Source organism: Acipenser ruthenus, chromosome 28 (genome assembly GCF_902713425.1).
Source record: "Acipenser ruthenus chromosome 28, fAciRut3.2 maternal haplotype, whole genome shotgun sequence".
NCBI classification, from domain to species: Eukaryota; Metazoa; Chordata; class Actinopteri; order Acipenseriformes; family Acipenseridae; genus Acipenser; species Acipenser ruthenus.
In genome coordinates this window covers 19323079-19350472 of record NC_081216.1, presented here as the reverse complement: position 1 = coordinate 19350472, position 27394 = coordinate 19323079, and the positions used below count along the sequence as shown (strand labels likewise).

At 38.3% G+C, this 27394-nt stretch overlaps 1 protein-coding gene across 11 annotated transcripts in view; it reads right to left on the bottom strand.

Moving 5' to 3' along the window:
- The window catches only part of LOC117434574 (transcription factor SOX-6), a 167278-nt gene that overhangs the window by 16831 nt on the left and 123053 nt on the right, over positions 1-27394 (bottom strand). For 9 of the 11 annotated variants that reach the window (XM_059002998.1, XM_059003004.1, XM_059002996.1 and 6 more), the window contains 5 exons: positions 24028-24142; positions 18259-18338; positions 8447-8596; positions 5689-5869; positions 4174-4361 (listed from right to left, as the gene is read on the bottom strand). In XM_059002998.1, coding sequence (XP_058858981.1) covers positions 4174-4361; positions 5689-5869; positions 8447-8596; positions 18259-18338; positions 24028-24142 — 714 coding nt within the window. The remainder of the gene's footprint in view (positions 1-4173; positions 4362-5688; positions 5870-8446; positions 8597-18258; positions 18339-24027; positions 24143-27394) is intronic. The other 2 variants (XM_059003001.1, XM_059003007.1) reach the window with 1 other exon arrangement.

Here is a 27394-nt window from a genome sequence, read left to right as displayed (position 1 = left end):
ATTTTCGAGACAGTGGCAGAAAAAGAGCAGAAAATTGCTTCCAGTGCTGCACACCAGACAAGATTATAGTCAGACTCTTGTGAGGGCTGGCTTGAACGAGGGCTTCGATAGGATACAGAGCCAGTGTGCATTACCTCTGCTTCAGAAGGTTAAGAGTTTACATGTCAGTGATGCAAGCCGACAAAGGATCTAGATGATCCACGGCTAAGTTTCTTTATGCAATAATTCCTGAAGCAAAAAAGATAAATGATCTGGCAGTCAATGCCCAGTGCAGAGGGTATTATTGATGTTATGAATCAGACAACTGTTTTGTGCATGAAGCCATTTTTGTGTGTATTTGTTTTGCATTGGATTATCTATTTTATTTATAAGAATAGGTAAGCAGTGTGGCTCTGTAGTTAATCCACACTTCCTGATAAAGGACTGTAAATGCCAAATGCTGAAGTATGGATGAGAATAAAAATCTTGATTGTGTAGTACTGTAGCGTGCTTAGTTGATTTTTGAGATCTAATCCTATTTCTACCACAAATGTAGCTGTACGATGTATGAGTTAACCCAATTATACCTCTAGATCCACAAGCCAGTTAAAGAGGACAAATGACTGTGGGGGTATACAGTACACCGCCACTGCAAAGCTTGTTTTGTTAAGTTTCTCAGAGGGCCTTAACTTCTAGATTCAAGAGATGTGGATACAAGTTGATGCAGGACTCATTTTATTCAGTGTTCACATTTCCATTGTGCTTCTGTGCTACACTTTGTATTAAAAGATGCATTGATCCATCTATAAGCAGCACTTAGCCTCACTCTCAGGCATGGTCATTACACCCGGATAAATCAATATTTAATATCCCCTCCAACAGCCTCAGTAGATGATTTTAACCTCTCCTTAATCCCATTTAAGTTACCTTTAGAGAACCTTCATGTAAGCTTTCACAGTGATAAACTTCCAAACAGCAGAGTCCCTAGCAGCTATTAAAGAACACAGTATTTATGTCAGGTGAGGTGCATTCTTGAAATATTAATATTCTGAAACTGACCAAAGTGAAAGCTCTTATCTTCAACATTTAAACCCTATAACTGTCAGGTTCTATTGGAAATAATGAAGCCTGACGATTCTGGTTTGATAGATTAAATATATAAGGATTTTTTTTTTCTTTTCTATTTAGTTATTTAATGTTCTATCACAATGAAGTTTATTTCAATGATGGTTAGCTGAAACCAAGACTTAAACTGCCGTCAGATGGGGATGTGGTTGTAATAAATGATTTCCTGTCTTGTGAATTCAGGCGGTATTTCTAATTTAAAAGCTTACGAGAATACAATGCTGAAAAACAGAAAAACAATACTCTAGTTTGTATGCAACAAAGCTTTTAGTATCAGTAACTATCCCTGTAAAACATGAAATAAATAAAATAATGTGGCGTGATTGTGTATTTCTGTTTTAGGAAAAATGCTGGTAAATGGGATAGGCTTGCTGCCCACCTCATTTTTAAATAAGTGACATGATTTACAGAAAAAAAAATATATATACTGTATATAGATGTATTTGAGTCACCCTAAAAAGCTAATGAAAAACTGTGCACAGTATGAAAAAAAGATGAGGGTTCACTTTTGCTCACCCCAACCTCACCTCGTTCACCTTTTAAGCACACTGTGCATGCTTGAATTATTTCAAGGTTGTAATGAAACTGACCTCCACGCTATAGCTCATTTGAGGTCTGGTGATCTTGATCCCATGTGGGCAGAACCCTACCACACCAGGTACAAAGTGGAGTTGGTATCAATCAAATGGCAGAGCAGAGGGCAGTGTAATCCACAGACCAACTGTGCTGTTGAAAAGCAGCATGTCACCTCACCTCCATGTGTCCCAGTAATTTTGATTAGTAAAAATGTACAGAATAAAAAATAAAAAAAGATGCTGAGTCAACTGAATTGATCTCTTCTGGGTAAGTACTAGGTCAGAGAGGGCAAAAACAATGTATCTATTATAAAACTGGAAAGAAATCGCTTAAGTGCATGTACGAGGAGTTTACAGACTCACAGTGTCTGCTAGTTAAAATGTGCGTTATTTGAGCAGTAGAGCAATCTTAATAAAGAAGCACAAGCACAAGCACATTTTTAAAATAAAGAGTGTTCAGTGTTTTTATTTTTGTTTTACTTGCTGTTCATCTTCAATACTGGCAACACCATTAGCTTCTACAGCCATCTTCTAAGACAACTGTATTAGCACATCAAAGACCTACACTAAAGCACTCTGGTTCTCACCACAGGCCCAGACCTTGAATAGCTAGATATTGCTGTTACCTCAGATGCTACAAGTAGAAAAATATTGCCCTTGGTAGGCTCGCCTGCTGAGGTAGAAACATTGGTCGCTTGCCTGAGTTAAGTGGTTAAATATTCTCTGACAAGATATGCACAACTCATAAAAGATAAAAAAAAAAAAAAAAAAAAAAAAAAACATCATGCTGAGTGCTCCAGGCGCTATCTGAACAACAATAAAAAAAACGTTTTCAAAACACAGCTTTGACTACAATAGCATTCATGTCATGTCTCAGCATATTCTCTCATTCCTGGCTGACCACAGGCACTCCCCTTCTATTTTAATAGATTTAACAACTAATTGAGCTCAAACACCAGGGTGAGTTGTTTTTCAGTCCATGCTTCATATATAAGGGGGGCAGTGTTACACTAAACAATTTTCACATGAGTTGTACATTGCTACAGCTTTGGGGATGTGATGGGTGCAGCTTGAATAAAATTAATAAATCAGAAGGTGAACACGATGGCGGATGTAAAGGAGTGATTTTTTTTTTTAAACAATGAAATTGCTGCTTCATGGTAGCTATCACTTCCTCAGCTGTAGGTCACATCGTCTGACCACGATATTATAAATATAAATCAAACATTATATTATATATATATATATATATATATATATATATATATATATATATATATATATATATATATATATACACACACACACACACATTGGCCTACTTTAGGCTCTGGTTTTTTTTTTTAAATATATCAGGTGATGAAATATTCATTAATCTAAGCTTTCAGTTCTTGCATACTGCAGACAGCCAACTGTCAGTATGGCATCAAGCACTTGGATGATATATTTTCTTTCCTCATTGACTAATTGATTAAAGATATGCACGCTTTTTTCACAGAGTCCCTGTCCCCATTGAGGGGGGCCATGGGGGAAGCCTCTGGTGTGTTAATTGGGAACGGGCATCACAGTCCGCACAGTGGGGTCTATTTTAATGATTTAAATACGGTTGTCTTTAAACTTGTAAACCCAAGGTCCAAGAGCCATACAAGGAAAACACAGTTAATGACTAATTGCAGCTTCAGAAAGGCTGGGGCACAATATGCCATGGGGCGAATTCATATTTTACAATTTTCAAGAGACGTGTGGACAGTAATAATTCTTGGTAGTTCATCTTGAAGGTCAGTTTTGGGTGTGTTTGAGAAAAGAAGAGTATGAGAAAAGAAAACCGGGGCACATTGAGACAGTTTGTGATTTACTCCCAACAGCAGCTTAATTTGACAGTCTAATGAGAAAATATTTCTTATTTGGTACTGCGTAGTTAAACCTGGTCTGGATCGCCATATTGGATCCATAAATTCAGAACACTTTAAGACAGGTTCGCTTTTTTTAACTCACCTCTAAAACCACAAATTAATTCATTTTAACCAACCTGTGAATTGCGTGAACAGCCTCACTAAATTAACTAAATTGTTTTACTTTCTAGTCACAAAAATGCACACACTTTCCTGGGGTCAGAATAACTTCCTGTGACGATGTTTCCATTAACCAGACCTGTACAGCTTGCTGATTTGGGCGGGTCTTTGTGAAGGAGGAAGAAATATCAAAATAAACTGGACCACAACGAAAATCAAAGTGTGGGTGAGTGCAAAGTTTTCTCTAATATTTTTTACCATATGAATTTCCAAGCAATCACATTTTAATTCATGTTGTTACGATGCTCTCAGGATGGAATTACCCCCCACAGCAAATGACATGTATTTAACGAAGCAGCTCATACAATTCACACTCAGACCTACCTTAAGGTGCCCTGGAATTATAGGGGCATGTGCTGCATGTGTATCTTTGTAAGCTTTTTTATGAATGGTCCTGTATCAAGCAAGTAAGCCCAGCCTACCTTGTCACCCCTGCAGTTGCTGATCCCCATGTTGTTGAAGGAGGACAGCTTCCCCTCCATGCTCTGCTGGTGCTGCTGCAGCTGCTCCCGCTGGATTTGCTCTCTCATTTTGCGAGCCTCCTGGATGGCTTTCATCACAGCGTCCTGGTCCCCAAAGAGGGCCGTTGAGTTAAGACTGGAGAGGATATCTGCAAGCACAAGAGACACAGTCAGTGGTTGTGTGAGTGTATCGAGATCCAGAACAGGCAACTCTGGTACTTCCAGTCCAGGTCTTTGTTTCAACCATGTCCTTAATTATTCAATTGTACTCAAAGCACTTAGCCATTTAACATATAGTTATTAGACACTTCTTGAAAAAAACATATAGTACATGTTTATAAAACTGGTGAATCTGAATCCAATAGGACAGGTCATTACATTTTCCCAAGACCAATAAGCATTTTAAAATGGTTAGCTTTTTAGTTGAAAACATCTGCACAACCATCATACCTCCTTCAGGCTATATATATATATATATATATATATATATATATATATATATATATATATATATATATATATATATATATATATATAAATTCTTAATTGAAGCTGACACATGTTTGTGTTTAAAACTCAGCATTAATTACTTTCAGGCCTTTTTAATAACAGGTTTTTAATTCATTTAATTAATAACTGATGAAGAGGCTTAGTCGGGATGAGACCTAATACAGCACTTGATAATAAAAGCAATCTAAATAATAAAAGCAATCTAAATAGTATCTATTGAAGCTTCTTTGCAGCTAGACATCAGCGAGGCCTTTAATGAGCAAGAACTGATCCCCACACTTTGTCAGGTCTTTTTTTCCAGTATGATTAACTCTCCATTTAAAATGAAAGGATACCAGCTTCATTCCTTAAGGGCCACGTTCATAAACCACTGGCTGAGCATGTTCAGAGAAAGCTGTGAAGATCTTGCAACTGGTTCCTGCAGTTAACTAGGGATGATCAAGCATGCTAGTGGAAATACCTTACTCTAACTTGAATTGTTTCCATTTAACAGTATTTCTAAAATATATTTTACATAGCATACAATGCAACCAGTGGGAACATTGTATAATATTTGCACTTCTCCAGTCAAGGCAAATTGAATGATTATTGAATAGCTCCATTACACGGCTTGTAGTAAGACATTGACTATGCATTGATATTAAACAGATACAGATCAGGTCACTTCAGTCTCTAACAGCAAAATTGATTCTTTCTATTCTCCTATTTCTTATAGCAGAAAAATCTAATCTGTAAACTGCAAATGAAACATCAAGATCTTTACTTAAACCTCTGGAGATACTGTATCATGAAAGGCTTGTTTGCTCTCTTTATATCCCAATCCATTTATCAAGTCCCAAAGGATTACTCAGCCCAACAATTTGCATGCAAAGAGGATCAGAGGATAAAGAATGCAATTTAGCTATGCTCATGTGTAAATCTTGATGCCAGGCGAATGTGTTAATGCTGAGTCTCCAATCTCTTTACCCAGAGAAGATCCTCTTCCGAGACCCCCTCCAATAGGACTGGGGATGCCGCTCCTAGCTGGCGGGTTGATGGGACTGCCTTTGCTCACTGAGAAGAAGCTGTGTGTTGGGGACAGAGGGGACTTGACAGGCTCAGCCGTCTTGGGTCTGGCTGATAGATTCAGCGGCTGTGTTGCCTCTTCCTACAGGGAATAAATATTAATAAATGGAGGAATGTGAATGAAACAAATTATCACAAAGAGAGACCTTGTTACTTGTACACCTCTGAGACAAGACAATGCTGTCTGGTAATAATAATGAGGCTAATTGCCATACTCCTTGAAGATTTACAGTATCTGATGGAGGCTTTGTTAATAACCCTGAATTATGCCTTTATTTACATTAACAGCGCAGTTGTATTCTTTTGTTTTGCCAAATTAAAATCAGAAGTGGCTCACACTATGGCTTAATGTCTCTACATTGAGCGACTTAATAATATGGTCAGATTTCTTCTAAGACAAACACAGTTGCTATGGATCAAATTAAACAATTTGCAAAGGTTTTTTTATTATAATTATTAGTTATTCAGAGCCACTAAGCCACATTGGGCTATTTGAAACATATTTCTCTGATTAATGAAGGCTGATATGTTTTTTTGTAATTGCAAGCTCCGGGTAGACCTTCCACAGATTTTATTTTATTTTATTTATTTTGAATGAATTCAGATCCTGTTTTATTCTGATAAATACAGTAAATACATCTTCAGGAACGATTTCAAAACCACATAACCAGAGCAGAAATATGTTTATCAAATGCAAATGCAAAAGCAAAACACATATATAGTGGCAGAAAAGAGGCCTTGCACATTAAAATAGGGGCTTTTTGTGTATGGCAACCATCTCGGCTCAAGGGTGGGGAAAAGTCTTGGAGCCAAGATGACCACCCATTGCAAATCCACATGGTAATTAAGATAATAGGTTTGGTGTGGTGTCTTTCTGGGGAGGCTGATTGTCTGATTGGTCTGTCTGAGAATGCTAGGCATGCAGTTTCTGGTTGGCTGATCAATCAGTCAGTTAGCCACCTGGAGAAGACACCTTACCATTTAGGGGTGGAGAAAGCTTGAGAGCAAGACTGCGTGGAACAGGTTGTGCTCCCTGTCTATACACCGAGATAGCCATAGCCATAGCCACAGCAGTAGCCATAGCTTTATGCTGTTTTGTTTGCTTGTTTGAGCTGTTTGTTTCTTCCTGTTATTAAATAAAAGTGTGAAAAGGCGCTGTCGAGTTTGCTATTTCTGCTGCTGAACCAGCCTGGACCATGACATCAAACTGCAAGCATTTCAGTTCTCTATCAAAGCATAACAGCACCCAAACTGTAATGACACTCAATGCTGCCTCTTGCTGAATTCGAATGGGAACATCGTGCTGCTACATCATTTACTTATAGCAGTAATAATGTTGTTTGTGAGATTCTCTGACTTCTAGCTTAACCCTATAATAAAAAGTATCAATACTGAGGCATATAACTACCACCCTACAGCACTTGAATTTGGGTGTGTTTGTAATGATTATTATTCTTGTTTTACTTTGCTCAGTAGGTTTTCAATATGCCTAATTAAAGAGGATCTTTCAGGTGTTTTTTGAAGAACTGGCCTTGGTACTTTATCTATTATTTAAGGCTCAAAATGGTTTGAGTCTAATAACACAAAATAAAATACAAAGGAAATGCTTCTCCACCTCCCACATCCCTCAGAAACACATTTCTAATGATTAATTTACTATATTTTGAATTAAAAACTATATACAGCTTAGCGCCATCAAAATTCTGACCCAGTATGCATTCATTGTGAGTAAAATACAATACTTTATTATTGAAAACCTTCATGTACAGTACTCATTTAATGGATTTTTTGAAAATGAGTTGTGCTAATTATACATGGCCTTAGATAAAATGAGAAAAGGAAAAGCAGGTTTTGAAAAATATTGTAACTTTTTTTTGTCATTTGTAGTGTGTTTCAGCTAAAATAAAAAACAAAAAAAACAAAAAGCAAAATACTTTTAGGTCTGTCATAGACAGCTCTGAAACATTGGATGAAAATGGTTTAGTTGGCCAATAAGAATGGATGTCAGTGGCTTGGAGAATAGATGAGGGGAAATCTTTAGCCATTCAGCAAAAGGTTGTGTGTGGTTTAATTCCGCTTGACTGATTTGTGGCTGCTCATCAGAACTTTGTACACTATATTGCAATAACGCATTATTGAGCCTAATGAGAAATGAACTGCACAGTCCCCAAGGATCCCACCACCCTTAACAGCGGTAACACATTCTTTTTATCAGAATTACATGCAGAGTCTGGGTTACGAAGAAATAAACTAGATATAAAATTGGAAATAATTCGAACCACCCAATTTTCAAAGCACATACAAAGACAGTAATCTTTGGCAGTTTCTATATACATGACAATAAAACAAATACCAAATAATTTAATAAACCTATTTTAATTATCTGAACAGCAGAAGCTCTAAACACAACCATTCTTTAAGTTTGGATTATTCCTGTAGGCGTTTTCCCAAAGAGATAATGTACTGACCTCTTCATTCACATAAACATTGATGAAAGAAGTCTGCAACAGAGCACGTTTAGATTGGTGGTATTAAGATCTGCCACTGTTTAGGTCAATAAAATAGAACTCTCGAAGTCCTTTGTTTCCCGAGGACCGGAGCTGAGAATCTGTGCTCTAGCAAAGTGGGTTTAGTAAAAACTGTATAAATGTATAAATACCTTAACTTGAGTAACTGGGCTGGTCTCTCTCTTTTCACTCTTGAGGCTGGTGGGTGAGATAGGGCCTAATGGATTGGGTAGCTGGGGAAGGGTAGGCATCTTTGAGCCAGGTGACACCTGCATGCTGGCTAGCTGGGCTGCATACAGTTGCTGCAAGACAGATCACAAACTTTAGAACGACAAATGTCACCAACCACAATTCAAATGAACCATTTTAGTTTCCATTCTGGCAGATATAAATGTATTTGATGCCTTATTGTATTTGCTTCCAAGTGAAACTGAAGACCGGAAACCACAGCATAATGGCGTCTCTTACAGAAAGCAGTTTTTATTTCTCCATCGTGCATATGTGTTTAATAAAACACTGAACTTTGGCTGTTCTTGTTATGGAATAAAAAGCGCTCCAAACAGTTCATTTTCTACAACACTACTCGTTTTGTTTAATTAAAAACAATGCAGTCACCTGAACCCCTTCTGTCTGCCCTTCATGCTACACAGTCAGGAAAGAAAAGGAATCTAGACGACCATCACAGACGTTATTAAATATAAACAGAGGGTCGCCAGCAAGAGCCAAATGCACTGATGTCATAATGCTTGTTTTCTTTGGAGCATATTTCGTAATTTAACAAACCCTTGGAGATGTGTAATTTACACAATAATGTCACTTGAGTGGCTGGTTAGGTACAGGCCGCCAATCATTCATTCTGCCCAACTAAAGGTTTTGCTTTTCACAATTGTTGGATATTTACATTACACAGGCAAAGATTTTGGCCAATTCTCTACCAAGCTGGTAGTTAAGAGGACATTTTAAAAGAATCTGACATATTACCCACTTTAGCTTTTATAATTTCTCACCCCCTGGTTTCACTTGGAATAATAAATAGATCAATTAAGCAGTATAAAGCAATCACCTGATTTGCCTGGCACATTTTTTTTAACTACTTTTTTGTTCATCTTTGCAACAAAAGACAGAAATATACATATCTATTCACAAGATAGGGTAACATAAGTAGCTAATAGCAATCTGACTTGCTTTCTGCAAATTGATTGCAGAGGGAACTGAAGTTATTAAAGATCCATTCAATGTTTGAATGAAATTAAAAGGAAACAAGTCAGAATAGCATGTAAATGTGATACTGGTCTACCAAAGACTGCTGCAAACATGTGCATTGTACAAAGTTTGTATAAAATGTTATCATTTTCAAATTTTACTGTGTTTTTTTCATAATAAAATTATAACACCAATTGCTCTGATACAGCAACACAATATTATCAGCAATATATATATATATATATATATATATATATATATATATATATATATATATATATATATATATATATATATATATATATATATTTATATATATATATATATATTTTTTTTTTTTCTTGCAGTACAAATAACTACTTTCTTTGTCTGGGTCAAGTACAATAGTACTTTGCTAAATGGGATTTCCTTTGGGAGAGGGTGGCTCCCTGTAGTCAGCCATACTTCTTTCAGGCTCAGGCAGCTATTGATTTAGAATGAGGAAAGTGGTCAAATGCTTTTTTGTCTTTCAGCAGTAGCACGTATCCAGCAGAATAAGCTTTCAGTCTTAACAGTTTTTTTTATTTTTTATAAAGCTTGTATTGAATTCTGAAAATCAATCTTATACTCTCCGTATTATGCCTAAACAGAGTGTTTTTTCATGATAAAATATGAATACAAGGTCTACTGACTCAAGTACTGTTTATTAGTATCTGAAGATATTTTAAATAAAATGTTCAATAAAACCGCAATAGCACATTACAAAGCGATCAGATGATGTACTTTTTTAAATATGCGTTGATATTTGTGTTGGAAATTTGTTATGTCAAAATGTCTTGTGCTGCTATAATATAACAGACAATTCTGCATGTTTGATGTCTTGTGTTATCTATTTCTTGCAAAGTTCTAATGTCATATTATTTCTTGCAGAGATTCACAAGTTGCCTTTGAATTTACAGCCCCAACATAACAATAAACCAAAATTGACATTTTGGGAGCTCCCAAGTGGCGCATCCAGTAAAAGTGCTCTGCGTGGAGTGCAGGATGCGCCCTATAGCCTGGAGATCGCAGTTTCGAATCCAGGCTACGTCACAGCTGACCGTGACCGGGGGTTCCGAGGGGGCGGCGCACAATTGGTCGAGCGCCGCCCATGTAGGGAGGGCTTAGGTCGGCAGGAGAATCCACGGTTCACCGCGCATCAGCGACCCCCCCTGTGGTCAATAGGGTGCTGCGGTTCTGCAGTGGAGCTGCTAGATCTGTATTGTCCTCCGGCACTATAGGTCTGGTGGCCTCGCTGTGGATCTGCAGTACGAAAAATGACGGACTGGCATTTACACTTCATTTAAAAAACAGAAACACCAAGTCTCTTTCCAGGGCTCTGATTGACAGATAGCATCGAAGAAAAAGTAGCTCAATGGGCACAGTATTTGGATGCCCTGTTTCTTTTCTTACAGGATTTATGAGTCATGGTGTTCTAAAAGGACTATATGCATGCTTAATTGTAAAAGGGATGAAGGCCATATGAGGCCTGTTCAACCAAACAAAGAAGGGAACTCTAATATAAAGTAGGTAGGCAGTGTGTATAACAAATATAACTGGAGTGATTGGCTTCACACACTTAAAAAAAACTTCTTGTGGGTATGCAATAGCAAAGTTAACTAATGTATTCGTCTGGTGACTTTTTGAAGCTCAGAAGTTTAAAGCACCTTCTGAGTTTTAAAACGTCACCAGGATCTGATGACTGAAATAGAACATGATACAAAGTGAATCTAAAGAACAAGAAGAATACATTAGATAAGAATACTATTTCATACCCTGACAAAGCTGTTTCTTAAATCCCTGGATCCAGGGCACCTGTCTCCTTCACAAAAGTACTTCCTATCAGGCTAAAGTGTAAGCCCTGTTCAAAGATGCAATAACCCTTCTTAGATTCAAATTGTAGTCTGGGGCCCCCCACTTGAATGACTAAGGCACCAGAAGGAAACCTGTAATGAGGGTCATATTGAAAGTCAATGGCTAAGCAGGGATTCACCATCAGGATATATTGGCTCTTTGCCTTCAGCTCGTACCATTTGTCCAAATGGCTTCATTATTAACCCCTACAAAGCCAGGGTTGTGAGGTTATATTGTGACTCTCAGTTGGGGTGTTTTAAGGAAACTGAACCCAATTATTTCAGGTTCTGTAGTTCTTTTTAAGAAAGAGACGTTTTTGAGTTTTTGGGGGCTGTGATTTATTCCAAACAAAGAATGCTCTCTTCAGGATTGGCTTGCAACAGGTTAATCTCTTAACCCTCTTAAAACTGTTCTGAATATCAGAATATATTACTGTACAAACTAAACCATACCCACACAACAGAACAAGATAGCTTTCATTCTTTCTTTCTCTCTTTCTTAATAATGGGTCCTATTGTGATTTAAATAGTGCTTTCCAGAAATAGCTCTCCCCACATGCAAGCAGTATATATTTATTTACTGAAGTTCCTTTTTTCGGGGTGGGTGGGTGGGGGTTGGGGAATGAGTTGGATGACTCAACAAGAAAGAAGCTTCGCCTCCATCTTCTTCTCATTGAATGTTAGGTACTGCCCCCAAGGTCCCCTGGGTGAACGTGCTATTTCTACCATATCAAAAAAGAACAACGGGCAAGCTACAGAACAAAGCGAAAGCAATACGGAAAGCCTTTCCTTAGTACACTACTGGTCATCCCCCCCGCCCCCCCGCCCCCCACCCCACTGCACACACACTCATCAAGCCACCCCCCCCCCCCCCCCAAACAGCAGAACGCTATTCCCCTGTGAAGCTGCTGACTGAAGGCAAAATGCATACAAACCCCTCACTGACTCACTGCATGGCTGTGTCTCACCTCATTTCCTCATTTCATTCTTTTTCTGCCTATAACTGACTGAGCGCAGCTCTGCTGAGAATATGATGCTAAGCCACTTTTCTTGTACAGCTTCTCTGAACAGGCCTCCGAGAAAGGGTTTGATCCACCCGAGCGGCTGAGGTAATACCTTTGTTCATTTGAGCATTAAATGACTCGCTGAAATACAGCTTAGTTAGAGACAGAAAGAGAGTCCCAGCAAATGGTGCTTTTCAATTCCCCCTCCCCTCCCCTCTCCTCCCTCAACATCCCTGCTGACCGGAACGTGTCTTGGAAAGCACAGTCTCAATCACTTTGGGTCACCTCTCAGGTCAGGCGTTTAGCCTCTATTAATTAAAATACCCCCCCCTTTGGTGTAGGTGAAGGTTAAATGACAGTGGTCACCCGCCACCCACCCCCATGAAATACCTATTATCCTTTTATAGACTGAAGCGAAGCTTTTTTTGTTCTGTTTTTCTTCAGGAATGAGCAGAATGTCAGAACATGCCAAGATACATTTCTATCTGTAGCAATCACTTTATTACTGACAGCACACCATCTTGTAGCAGTCATTTTAGACCAAACTAAAAGTATCCTATTGCAAAGGTTAGAATAGCTAGGGAGCCCTTATTGTTGCCTGGTTTGATACGCTATACATAGTGATAAAATATTACTTGGTATCCCTTACAGTAGTTCTATGTTTTCATTACCCTTGTGCTGGTCCCTAATCCTTGGCTTTCTTCTGCAAAACAAAGTTGCAGGCTCCCCTGCAGCCACCTCCTGTTCACCAATGAGCTCCACGCAGCTGTAACAGCACACATGTGAGTAGAGGTTCTGCCCCCCTCCTGTTCTCTATTTTACATAATCACATGCGCAATCTTCTTCCCATGCCTGATTGGGGTGTATTTCTCAATGCGTAATGATCCAACCCTAACCGGTGATGCTACTGAAATTAAAACCCAAATATCATCTGGATGCTAAGGGACATGGTGCTACACTGAGGTAATGCTGTGCTTGCTTAGACTAATAATGTTCTTGTCTGAAGCATTCTCAAAAAAAAAAACATTAGGAAACCATGTCCAAACTTGCCTTTAAAAAAGACAAAGGGCAAAAATGTTGTTTATCTGTATGTTACGATTTAGGTGCACCTGTCAATTAAAGTGTGTGCTCCTTTAATCCTACCTTATTTCAAAAACATTTCACTGACATCAATAGTGCAGTTTCAATGACAGCAAATTAAGCTCAAGCCCCCTTTCAATGCAGCAAGCTGAACAAAAAGTCAATACGCTAGTGCGACTAAAACAGTTGCAGGTGATACTTACCAGAGTCTTCCTGTTTTTTTATTTTTTTATAACGTGAAGACATACAAGTCAATAGGTGCATCTGACAGTGCTTCCGCACAATATTCTTCACTCTAGATGCTTGGTGTTTCTTATTTGATAAGGCATGTATTAATATCAACTACAATAAAACCCTTTTTTCTGCTCTTTGGAATTAATTTTAATTGTCTTAACAGTGGCGAGTCTTAATTCCACCATCCTAAAGTTTATATACCACATGGACCTTATTTTATTGTATTTTTATTTATGTAAATAACTTGTATGTATACATTTTTTTTTTCATTAAAACAATAAACTCTCCAATTCACCAATTAACCCTCAGTTATCATATCACATGAGAGGCTAATATAAGAGCTTTGCATGTCCAACATTTTTCTCTTGATATGTTCTAAGGGAAAATAAAAGCTGCTGCGCAATATTTGTTGTTGAAAACTGTATGACAGATGTTTAATTCAGCAGCAGATTTGGAAAACGTATGTGCAGAATTTGTGCTGTGAGCGACATTTGTGCCTTGGCCTTTGCACAGGAAAAAGACATGCAGACTCTGCAATCAAATTTGGGTTTACTTTCTCATCTTCAATTTTTTTTTTTGGGAGGGGGGGGGGGGGGGTTTGAAATAGGGCTCAGCTGCCAATACAGCCCCCCACAGCCTTTCATTCTAATATTCTTTCTACAAAGCATCCAAGCGACAAAGACTGCATTACTGCTGCAACAGTGCACTAATAGGTTACAGAGCAGCCAAGACCCATCATTGCCACAAGGCAAGTACAGCCTTGTCGCCCGAGGAAGTTTTTTCTGACCCAGCAGTGTCCAGATGTCAGGAGGAAAATCCAACTCCTGGTGCATCGCGCCGATACTTTCCAGTATGGCCTAACATCTGTTTCATCTGCTGGCATCCAACCTGCTGTACTCCTGGCTAGCACTCCGCTGCAGTCTTGTGGTGGGGGCGGGGAGAGCTAGGAAGGCAGTGTATGCACTAGGAGCTGGTAACCAGGCTTCCACTCCAGAGATGGCTGTTCAGGCAGACGCAGAATCTCAAGGTGGTACTTCTGATCTTTGCAATGTACTGGTTCCCTTTCAATTTGAAGATGACCAACAACCAATACATTTGGGATATGCCTGCCACAGGTCAGGTATTTAATGATCTCCGCGGAGTGACTACTTAGTCCCTCGGTAGGCAGGACCGAGGACGACACTCCATGATATTTGCTATTATTAATTGCATTCTATGTGTTCCTTACTTCTATATACCCAGGTTTTAAAATAAATAATGTATTAAATTGCATCCATAATGATTATCTAATAGTGATTTTCTGCAGCGTTTTTCATTTCTTTACAATTCTAAGTCTGGAACCCTTAATATGAGCAATGAGCGTTTTACAAAACTGATGGTAATGATTGTGTAGAGTCACCACTCAAGCAATATAACAGCCAATACTTTCAAGCTTGAGGATGTGGCAATTAAAAAAGGGAAGTATGTTTTACTGAGGAGCCTGGCTGCATTCAATCTGCATTACAGCAGCACAAGCGAACCAAAACTGCGGAAACATGCTTTTCATTTTACTGCATATACAGTAGGTCACACAATAATATGTTACTGTAATGTACTGCCTATTTATTACAGTTTTTCAATTTTGAAACAGTACAACATTAATAATAATAATAATAATAATAATAATAATAATAATAATAATAATAATAATAAAAGTACACCCTTGTATAGGTTTTGCACAAATACGGTAACATTTAAATGACAGAAATGTTTTTATTTTCATGGTAATCAAAACATTTTCTGATTGAATTGTTTTTCTAGAAATACAATTTCCCTATTAAGTGAAGGGTGTCAGTTTTAACAGGCGACAGGCTGTCTAAAGGGATGCCACCTTAACCAGCATTGTTTTTCCGACGCACAGACTCTTATCAAACATCCCCACGAATGCTAATGAAGAGGGGCACTCAGTCTGTAACATTGTTTCAATTTGTTTTCTCCAGCGACTTGAAGAAGGGAGCAATCTGTCAGGAAAACATTGAGTGAAATTACTGCTCGTATAGGAATTCCTGCTGACAGTCACTCACTTACAACGCGGCCCTGCATGTCCATGTATTGACAGACAAATTACAATTTCTAACACTGAAATGTAACTAGCCAGTTTAATTTTCAATTATCTGACCACAACCTTTTGTCACTTTTTCGAAAAAAAAATAAAATAAAAGGTGTTATTGCCACGGCTGTAGACTGTTATGACAGACAAAATTGTTAAACCGCTTGTGACCAACATTAAGACTGGCAGCCCTGCCGGAGTTTGACTGGATGGCTGAACACATTACCAAGCATGTATTGTGGGAATTAATTTTCTCCAATAAGATGAATTTTTAAGGTTCATATATATTACACAATCTAAACACAATAAATTGGTTAAAATAATGCCTTGCCAGGATGCCGACGCAGAGAGATACTTTAATTAGAAATACTTGTGCATCCAATATCTAATTGCCTTACACGAAGGGATACAGAGGAAGCTATGGAACTCCAGGTACTGTTCATTACAACTAGTGCCTAAGCTTCTTCTACTGATAATCAGACAGATAGAAATGGATCTCAAACTTGATAATATTGCACCCTCAGAGCTAGAACACCACATTTCTGTATCACTCCTCTAGACAGACTGCCGCATGGCTCTAGGGGTACAATTCATACTTCTACAATTCAGGGGTTCCCCTTAAAAAGAGGGAGCAACAACGCATCAAACAAAAACTTAAGAAGAAAAAAAGACATCTGTATTACATAGTGTACTGCTTGTTGGACAGTTTATTCAATTAATTTATCTTTCTCTCCCTCTGGAATCTGAATGTGGATGAAAAGTCACCTGATGTCCATAAAAGGCTGCTTGCTGCTTAAAGCCAGATCTATCTGTCGGAGAACTGCATTGGCCCACCCCGATTATTTGTCTTTACTCACTTTCTGTAACAACCTCAACTAAATTGGCTGAGCAAAGCAAATATCAAACTGTGTGCTGGTATTAATAACAGGGAGCAGACTAATTGAGGAGAAATGTACCATACATTTTAAATGTATCCAGAACCCACTGTTCTCGAAAGGTTAAAAAAGCCACGGTCGCTTTGTTTCAGTTTCAGACTGTTCCCAGGGTTAAGTACATTATCATAATGCCCCTCAATCTTCAGATATGTGACTATTCATGCCTCCATCTGCTCCACCAGAGGGCTAAAATAGCTTTGTTTGGCCTTTGCTCTACTATTATTTTGCTCCTGAGGCACATTGAGCAATGCCTGATCTGTGCAGTGGCCCCCCACGCCCGACCTCACCGGTAAAGGTCATTCCCTTCACATACAGTTAAACTGCATACAGAAAACATACAAACATGAGAGGACTTACTACCCCCCCTCCCCTCACATTTTCCTCATTGTTCTTTTCACTTCTGCGTGATAAAGCTGCAAACCGACCAACTACAGCTGCAAGGATTGTTAGGACTTGCCAAGGCTCATTAATGCAAAGAGCGATAAGCTCTGAAGGACAAATTGTGCTCATGTATCAGGGAAAGAAAAGTTATGAGTCCATTCTTTTCTGAAACACTTTGCTTTGTTTAGTAACATTTCCAGCTATCAGAATACGTCATGCCTAATTGCTATCAACAGCGGCCACTAAGCAATCCACTCAGTAATTCTGTTTATTTTCCTCTTCTTTTGTTTTGCAATTGAAAAGCTAGTTGTAATGAGAAATCTTAATAAAAGTAATATCAATATTATATAAGCATACAGCTTAAAGCGAACTCCTCCATCATCAGTTTATAGGATTGAAACCCTGCTTTGAAGTGGTTAAATATCATATTTAATGTCTCAGCTGTAACACATTTTCTATAGTGATAGTGGTATTTATACACTAGATACAAATACAGGACTGTATAATAATAATAATAATAATAATAATAATAATAATAATAATAATAATAATAATAATAATAATAATAAAGGTGATGACAATTATCATTATTATATAATAAAGATCCCAAATATTGGCAATCAATCAATACACCATTTCCTACTGAAAGAAGCAGCCCCTCACTGGAAGCAATAATTCCCAGAAACAGAAATGATAGAAAAGCCCTAACACCTCCATTCCCTCCCAGCTAAAATGTAAATGAAGCAATCTTAGTAATTGTGTATGCTGGTGAAGGAACTAATTGAAAAAGCTTTAGACCCTGGCTGGCCACTGCAATGATCATTAACCACCACTGTCATAACCATTTCTACAAAGAATACATTTCTGATAGATGTGTAATTATTATTATTATTATTATTATTATTATTATTATTATTAGTAGTAGTAGTAGTAGTAGTAGTAGTAGTAGTAGTAGTAATACAAATAGCATTAGGATTACCTGTATTATAAGCATCTGTATATTTATTTTAATTTGTAAGGCTATAAAAACATTACTACTGCACAAGGTGTTCAAATTTATGGGACAATCCCAAAACGTATTTAGCATACAACCCATATACAGCTGGTTAGCAATTTTCCACTAAAGGGTTGGCTCATATCCCAAGCATTCTTTGTTGTTGCACAAACCTGGAGCTGGAGAGGGCTGAGTCCTGACGCGGCAGCAGCTGCCATTGTCGATGGAATGAACTGCATGGGATAGTTATCACCTGTCAGGAAGAACAATGCATACAGGTTGAGACAATGAGCAGAGAATGGCAGCAGGCATGTGCCAACATGGTCCCTACCCCTGCCTGCGCAACGCAGCAGAGCTCCAAACTCAAACATCTGCACAAACAAAAGGCTCAACTGGGCAGGGACTTGCCAGATTACCTAGGAACTTTGTTGTTAAAAGATGGGTGGTAGAACAACTGGCAGAACAGCTTTTTATCATTTAAAAAACATACAGCAAACTAAAATCTAACTGCTCCAGGTCTTATATACTGCTCATCTTTGCATAACATTGTCTTGCGATGTGCCTTATCCCCCACCCCCCAAATGGTTACTAATGTGTATTACCAAGACATAGATAAATAGATAGATGTCTTAGAATAAATGTTTCTGTAACCACATGTATAGATTGTATAGATTTTCACTCCAGCCGAAGTCAAATGTAGCAGTGCCGACAGGAATTAAGAAATGATCAAGCCAGCAGGCAAAATTGCTTTGTTAGTAAGCACTTGCACAGTAAGGAATTGGCTGGGGTTCAAATTCTACTTCTGCCTGTCACTTCTCCCAAACATATGGATGTCATAATCATACATGTGTTTGTGTAAGTGCATGTGACAAACTATTACAGTATAACACAGCCATATAAATATGCATCCATTCGAATAATATGTAAAAACAACTACTACCTGGTCCTTGGCATTTTTACAACTCATTTTACAGAGTGATTCCATGTCCCAGAAAGGAGGTTTCTTTGACATTAATACATTCTTTCATACAGCTGATACCATCCATGTTTTTTTGTACTCATCATTGATGAGATAAGTGGTTGTGAAAGGTGAGGAAGCGACACCAGCAGAGACCGAAGCCCCGTGTGTGTGTACAGCACTGACACAGCATGGGCAAGTGCACACTGCCGGGCTACCTGCCAGTGTGAATGAACCCTGTCCTGCTGGAATGACCCTCCGCTCTGCTTAAAGGCTACTTTAATCCCTGTGCTTACTCCATCCAGGGTTTCTTTGAGGACTGACTGCCAACTGTGCCAAATGATGTAGCTGTTTTGTCAGATGGAACGCATCCCTCTGGGGGCTCTGACCAACAAACTCGTTATCACTTCCAAACAAACAAAAAAGTGAAACGTACCGATCACTTGCTAACTCTGCACTAAAATAATCCTCTTTGTCTTGCAGTGACACACTTAAATACCAGCACCAAACCATAAACCAGCCTCAAGGGTGGGGAAAAAAAAAGCTACAGAAGCCAAAAGAAATTCTATCTGCTGCTTCTAGGCAAGGAAACAAGGAAACCTGGTTATATATATATATATATATATATATATATATATATATATATATATATATATATATATATATTATAAGATATGAATTATGAATGGGCTTTTTTTTTTGCTTGAACAGGATATGCTCTTGTCAAAGCTGTCATTTTTCTTGTACCACCAACTTTGACCCAACTTTATGGCAAATTTCAAGGGGTGCCCAGGGGTGCTGAGTGGTTCTGATATTTAAGAAAAATATAATCTAGTAAAAACATAATGCAAAATAAACATTCTTGCTTCGACACTCATTTTTGTGGATTTTTTTCTAATCTGCATGCTTCTTGGCATTACATCCTTAACATACTATCAGCCCATTGAGCACAGTATGTAAGTAGACATAGGCAACTGACAATAGTGTTTCAATGGCATGAGGCTCCGCTACACTCCATTCTCTAACACTATATTGTTCTGGGGTCATGTGGAGTAAGCATTCAGGATATTGGACCTTAAAGGGCTTCAAGATGAACTCAGGGTGCATCTTGATCTGGGAGATAAATTGATCAGGGTGTCAACTAGTGGTTATTTATCTGGCTTCATTATCGGCTTTGAAAAAACAGAAATAGCACTATATATTCCTATCACATAAGGTTTCTATTAATGTAAGTAAAATGTTTCCCCTATTATAAAGCATGCAATGAAGGATTCCATAACTAAATAAATAGAACAACTTCAGTTAGCTGCATGGATTGTTTCAAAGGCTGTTTTTTTTTATTATTATCATGGAAATCTTTCTTTACAAACCCATGAATAATGCATCCCCATTACACAAGGCGACCCGCACTGTAGATTCAATAATAGCCTGCTTTATTTGTACTAAAACACTTTCTGTGTGAAACATATTAAAAAATCAAACTATCAAAAGACTTCCCCCTGGCACTGTTTTACAGCTGTCATGCTCCTGTAGTTTGAAAACAGCTGGTTTTCTTTTCTTTTTAAGTGAAGCAATTTGAATCTTTACCACACCCTGTACTGTTGTTCAACTCACCTGCTGGCAACAAAACCTTTATTTGCATGCACACAACTATAATGTTCATTTCTTGAAGCTTTGTTAACCAAAAGAGTAGCAGAGAGGTCTGATACAAGGGAAATCCCTAGTGTGAGCATTTTTTATTTTAGAGGTGCCCAATAGTCAACGCGGGGGAAAAGGCACTTTTTTGCAGAAAACGAGCACTCGAGGGCAGGAATTTGCTTTAATTTTTAATTATAGAAGCTAAGAATACCACCTCTTTAATTCACCAAACAATACAAAGCACGGATCAGGGCTCTCGGTTATTAGCCTGGCAGGGAGTCAATTGACATGTTGTAGCATTTTTTTTTCACATTTGTTTTGGTATTTGGAATGCTTGCGTGAGGAACCATTCTTCTTGTAAAATCACAAAGAAAGGTGGTGCAGCATGTCGGGACAGGTAGCTGAACAGTACCTGTAGGTACTGGCTCTCTGAATGTGCACTGAAGGACAGTATGGTGCGCAACGTCTGTTAGACAAACTGAGATCTTTAAAAGCACAGTTTTGTTTGATTGTCTGTATACAGTACTCCCCATAGCTGGCCACTGTTTCTTTATATATAAAAAGTCCTCTTCAGCACACAGCCACCGGGACAGGGCGTCCGCGTTGGTGTGGCAGACCCCGGGCCGATGTTGTACCGTGAAGTTGAAGGGCTCCAGCTGCTCGATCCATCGAGCAACTTGTCCCTCCGGTTCCCGGAAAGACAGAAGGCACTGCAGAGCGGCGTGGTCGGTCCATACAGTGAACGCAAGACCGCAGAGGTACTGTTGGAACTGATGCACCAAATTCCAATTGCAGTTACATGAGGCAATAGTTAATCATATCCAATAGATGGCATCATACAGAATAAGTGACCAGTAGGTTGGTGCAGAATAGCCAGTCCAAATGGCAATGAATTGGGACCTTTTAAAGACTATAAGCATGTGGCTTGCTCTATATAAAAGCATTGCTAATTATCTGAACATCTGTCAAGGCCTTACAGCACACAGGAAAGGGCAGCCGTTCCTAGTCTTTACCTGCTGGTGACTCTCTTCACTCTCATTTAAAGGTGATCACAGCAGTGTGGGGCTATTCTACAGAAGGGATGAAACCAGCAGGGTGAAATCCCTTGCTGTTATGCCACTTCTGAAAGACTATTATGAATTGTAACCCAGCTCCACTATAAAGCCTACATTTACTGTTTCAGTGAATCTGTCTGAAACACACTGAAATAAATAGTTTGTGGCATAGCTCAGTGTCACAAACACTTAACATTTAACAAAACACAATTTAATTTCAAAGCAGGACAGTGTGAGCCATGTGAAGAGATAACAGCTTGTCAGAGTGAGTTGTTGTAGGCATTCATGCATTTTAAAATTAAAAAACAGCAATTACTAGACTTGAATGCATTTTTTTTTTTTACTTGAGGCAGGTGATCGGAATGTTTGAATAAATAAAGTGCTTGAGTTGCTAGGAGGTCTTAAAAGCCAATCGGACAGTCTGTCTCTATACAAACGCAACATTCTTTTTACATGTTCGAATTATTTTATTTTTCTTTTACTGATATTTCCAAGTAGTTAAAAAAAAAAAAAACAAGTGAATGACCATCTCTGAAAATGTAACAGAACAAGATTCCTAAGCCTTGTTTCTTCCAGCTATTCATTCTACCAACATAGGCACCACACTATTGCTTCACCAAAGCAACACTCAATATGTTTTCTCGAAGCAAAGGTATTTTTATTACTGGACCTTATTTAGCTTCCTATTTATGGCCCTCTTGCTGAATACCGTTCATATGTAAACTGTTAAGCTTTCATGTTGACACTCTACAACCCGGTTTCTCAGAGACGTCGGATTCAGTGGCCAAGAGTTGCGTCGCACAGTGAAGAACTTATCTGAAGCAGCAGAGAGGAGCAGCAACTGGCTGTGGTTGAGACGGAAAGATTCTGGCTGGGGACAGGTAAGTAAGCTGGGCTGAGTTGAGTGGGGGACGGAGGGGGGTGATGCTGGGACGCCAGAATCACCGTCGAGCCCTCTTGAGGTGTCGTGGGCTAGTCGACGAAACACTGAGGATGGAAGGTGCCCACTTGAAAACCCCAGAGATGTACCCTACTTAGCTCAATCCAGACGGTTGTCATGCTGATGCGCTGGGGAGGCCGCACTTTGGTTGATCCCCGGAGCCAGCATCGCAGCCGTTGTGTGTGCTGATGCGCCAGGGAGGCAAAATAAGCTGATCCCTGGAGCCAGCATTACACTTCAGCCATTAACACCAGACAGAAGGATCTCTACATCATCATATGGAAGGAAACGTAAATGGATGGAGACGCATATGGATCACATTAGTTTACTGTAAAGCTACGTCTTAGTTGGTGCTTATCTTGGCGAGAGCCGAGTTCAAATCAGCATGAAGTTTTAACATCTACTCTCGTGTAATGGAAATCATTTTTCCATTATGGCTTTACTATTGCCAATCCATTGTTCAGTGTGTAAACTGCCTTGAAGTGTAATATTCAAGTGTTCCAGCTGTACAGGAATTCTGATGATGACATTTCCAAGGTAAAATAACTTGACTTACTATGAATTGCTTAAACAAGGTGACTTGTTTTCAACCGTTGTCCATAATGGATGAAATATTGTAGGTTTTAAAAATCCCAATGATACATGAGTTACTGTTCTGCCGGTATGCATGTGTTTGCACTCCTGTGATGTTAATGCAATATGTCACTGAGATTCTCTAAGGATGGCTACTGATAAGCTCACAGGACAATGATACAAACTCATTGCCATTGCATGTTAAGAAAAAGCCTTAGCTAAAGTTAGAGTCAGCTTTTGACATTTGCATTTCTAGCTAACTAAAGAGAGATTAACTGCATCAGAGTTAAAATTCAATAATTTATGAGAGGGTGAACATCCTTGGTTTAAGCAATACTTAGAAACAGCTACTTCAATAAAGTTAGTACCTGTACTGCTATTCTTGTTGCCTAAACTGTAGGTACCTGTACTGTTGACTTTTTCAATAAATCACACAAAACAATGGGTCATGCAACTCTGAAACAGACGTGTCTGAGTGAAGTAATCATTTATTTAAATACGGATGAATAGGAATTCATGGAAATAAAATCCTGCATAAGTAGCAACAAGCAAAAAAAAAACAGTTTTTGCCTCAGTAAGCTGTTCCATTTATAAGCATGGTGCTAGCTGTCAAAACAAAATGTACCGTTTAATGCTCAATTAGCAAAACTCCTTACAGACAACAGGTGATTTAAAAATGAAGGCATTTGTCTGATCACATCTACAGGAAAATAAAAGCTCTTGTTGTTTCTTGTCTGCTTTTCTCTGTCTGACAGGAAGGGAGATGGAAGCAGTGTACCTGGTTTGTATGTGATTCCTGGGGGGAAGAGGAATCCCTGCTGAGCCGCTGCCAGAGTCCGCTGGTCGTGTGGAAAAATGGGGATCATCAGTGGAGGCATGTGACCCTGAACCTGCTAAACACAAAAAGGCCTCTGATCAGACACTGCATAAATTCAACCTGATAGGTACTTCTCCAGTATTGATAGCATTCGTGTGCTCACACAATACCTATCCGAATCATGCCTTAAACTAATCCCCACCAATTTCACATTCTCACATCAAAGCTCTCGCCTTTCATTGTTTCGTTATTTGTGTCAAAGGTGCAACAGTTGGGACAAGAGGTATTATTCTGTCTCACATTTGTATGTGCATGTTATCATTATTCAGGGAATCAGTGCAAATGTAGTTTTGGACTAGTTACAGCTGAAAGTCAACAAGTTACAAATGGTAGCATTTAGAGGGAACTAACCTGGTATTAGCTTTTTAGAGTTTGTACAACAAAAGAGATCTAAATGCATGTCAGTTGCTGAAGAGATAGATAGAAAGATAGATAGATAGATAGATAGTTGACAGACAGACAAAATCAATTCCCTAAAAGCTAGAAAGAACACTATACAAAAATACACTCTAAAATATAATTCAAGTTGTGCCGCCAAATGTTAATCAGAACCAGACTTAATGCATTTGAATTGATAGACCCCTTTTTGTCTGCTTGATCTCCTCAGCTGACCTGTGACACTGTTTAAACAAAGCCCAATCTGATTGTCGTATCCCTTTTCCTGCACACAGCACTGATGGGGTGCAGCTATGCTACCATGTATCTGCGAGGGTTAACTTAGCAGCCACTCTCTTTACCTTTGGGGAAAGGCATGAAAACTGGGTTAATAAAGGTCACACAGAAAATAAACACTTTACAGTATTTTTCTGAATTCATTTCTCTATAAAATCAACTTGTAATAAAGCAGGGTCTGGGTTCAATTACTGCCTTAGCACTGGGGCATGAAATCAACTAGCTTTGAGCAGCTATTTCTTTTTACATTTTAGCTGAGGTAAGCCTGGTTATGCTATGTATTTTTTTCTTCTGTGCAGCCTTAGCTTAGTTAAATTGGACATGATTCCAAAGTGCAAACAGAAGTCCTTAACCCGAGAAAATTGTTCGCTCCTGTGGTACTCTGCTTGATTTGGAGAGAAACCATTAGCAAATACACATTTATTTTTCAAGTTAACTTTTACATTTCAGGTTGTGACCTAAGGACAGAAAAATTGGATACAACTGATACTGTAGCAGGCAGCATGGGGAATCGTGATTGTTAGTAAGCACCTTTGTTTAGAAAACTCTACAATATCTCATCTTAACTATCTATCAATATCACTAATTAAATAGCAACCAAGCAGAGATGCACTAAAAGTCAGGCACTTTTGAGTCCGAGTCAAGGCTGGTTTAGGACAAGTCAAGGCTAAACTATCATAAAGCCCTCAGAACGAGCTTTATGCAGTAATTATACATAGACTTATCAGTTTCAACATTTTCATAGTTGGTAATCTAATTTCTGTATAATGCAGCTTTAAAATATTTAAAATCAAACAAAAAGACTGAAAAGTCAATCTATTGAAAAGTAACAACTAGACAAACTGTGCAAAACTTTTAAGCAGCTATTTTTTAAACAAAGTCTGTGTCACCTGAGTACTCAAAAAAAAAGTACTTGAGTCACACTTGAATCCTTCAACCCTGAAACAAGGCTGTCTATAGTTGACTGGATCAAAGATCAGTCAGTCTGACTTGACTTCAGAAGGAAAAAAAAAATCCAGCTTTCTATTGCCTCTGTATCTGATTTAAGATTTCAATGCAGAATGTATTGTAATCTAATGAAGCCATGAAAAGTCAGATTCGACTTCTACAGTGAGAGCTATGTTAATACTTATTAATACTGGTATCAATCTCTCTGTATTATTATGAAGGCTGGGACAATCACAACACAAAGGGCAGCTAGCTCTATATATATATATATAATTGGGCACCAGAAAAAGAAAGCATACCTTGTTCCACATTCTTATATGCATGTGAAATTACAATAGTTTTATTTTATTTTATTTGTATTTTGTTGATAACCACTCTAATATAATTGGAAAGTTAGACTTTCAAAACAGTTACTTGGATAGTTGTCCAAAAAACAATACTGCATGACCGTATAATCTGGGCTTGCCCAAAAATAGGAAAGCCAGAATGTTTATTATAAGGAAATGTAATTATAATAAACTAGCTGAAGTACCCGCCGTTGCCCGGGGAAATTCTATATTTAAATATTTCATGCATGACAAAATAGGGAACGGTAGCCTTATGATTTCCTTTAAGTTACCAAATGCGCTCGGACCCCTTTTTTTAACTTTTAACCATTTTTTATTTATTTTTTAATTTTTGTTATTTTTATTTATTTTTTGGTTTTGTGCGTTTCTTTAATTCGAGATACATGGCTACTGTAGTGATCCAGCAATGCGGTTACTAAATACATTTTGAATTTTGAATCCAAACATCCTCGACCTTCCCCTGGATAAAAGAGGAGGCCATGCAAAGTTGGGTTGCACTGGCTCCTGCAGGGTCCAAATGCATAAAGGAAAAGACAGACAGGCAAACTTTCTTCTTTATAAAGTAAGATTCTGGAAGAACAGAGGAGAACACAACCACAGTGTAAAAGTAAGAAGCTCTTATTAAGCTCATATACACAATGGGAGTTTCCATCCCTGTTACACACTGTACTAACTATAAAAGTAATACAATAGGAAGATAAAAAAAATCAGCAATTATGTCAAGCAGACAATTGCAAGTGTGACACACTAGCCAAAACGTTTGTCTACAGTACTTGTCTTAAACTTCTTAAAAGTTTAATCTTATAATTTACGATGGAGTGTTTTTTCAGATACGGAAAAGGCAGCAAGTAGCAAGTGTTTGGCTAATGTATTTTTCATTGTTCTTTATTGTAAAATAGTGTGCTTTTGTCTGTTAATGTTCTGAAATACCCAAATGAAATACTGCCCCCCAGTTGCATACGTGGCACATGGAAAAATGTAATAATTAATTACTCAACACTGGGTACAGTCAGTGCAACAGATTGCCAAGATGGAAAGCTCCATTCTATCATGGGAAACATTATTAGTCTCATATTTATATGCAAGTATTCTAAAACCAGACTTAAGAGTTCCTGCACAGAAAATTCTTTTTTCCCCATCACTCTTGCAATGTAAAGCGTTTTATTAAATGACTTTAATTGAATGAATCACTTTGGTAGAGAGTAAAAAGGGCAATGAAATAAACCAGATACTCAATGCAAGCAGTAATAAAGATATTGTAATAATGATGGGTAAATATTACAGCCATTAACCACTATCTT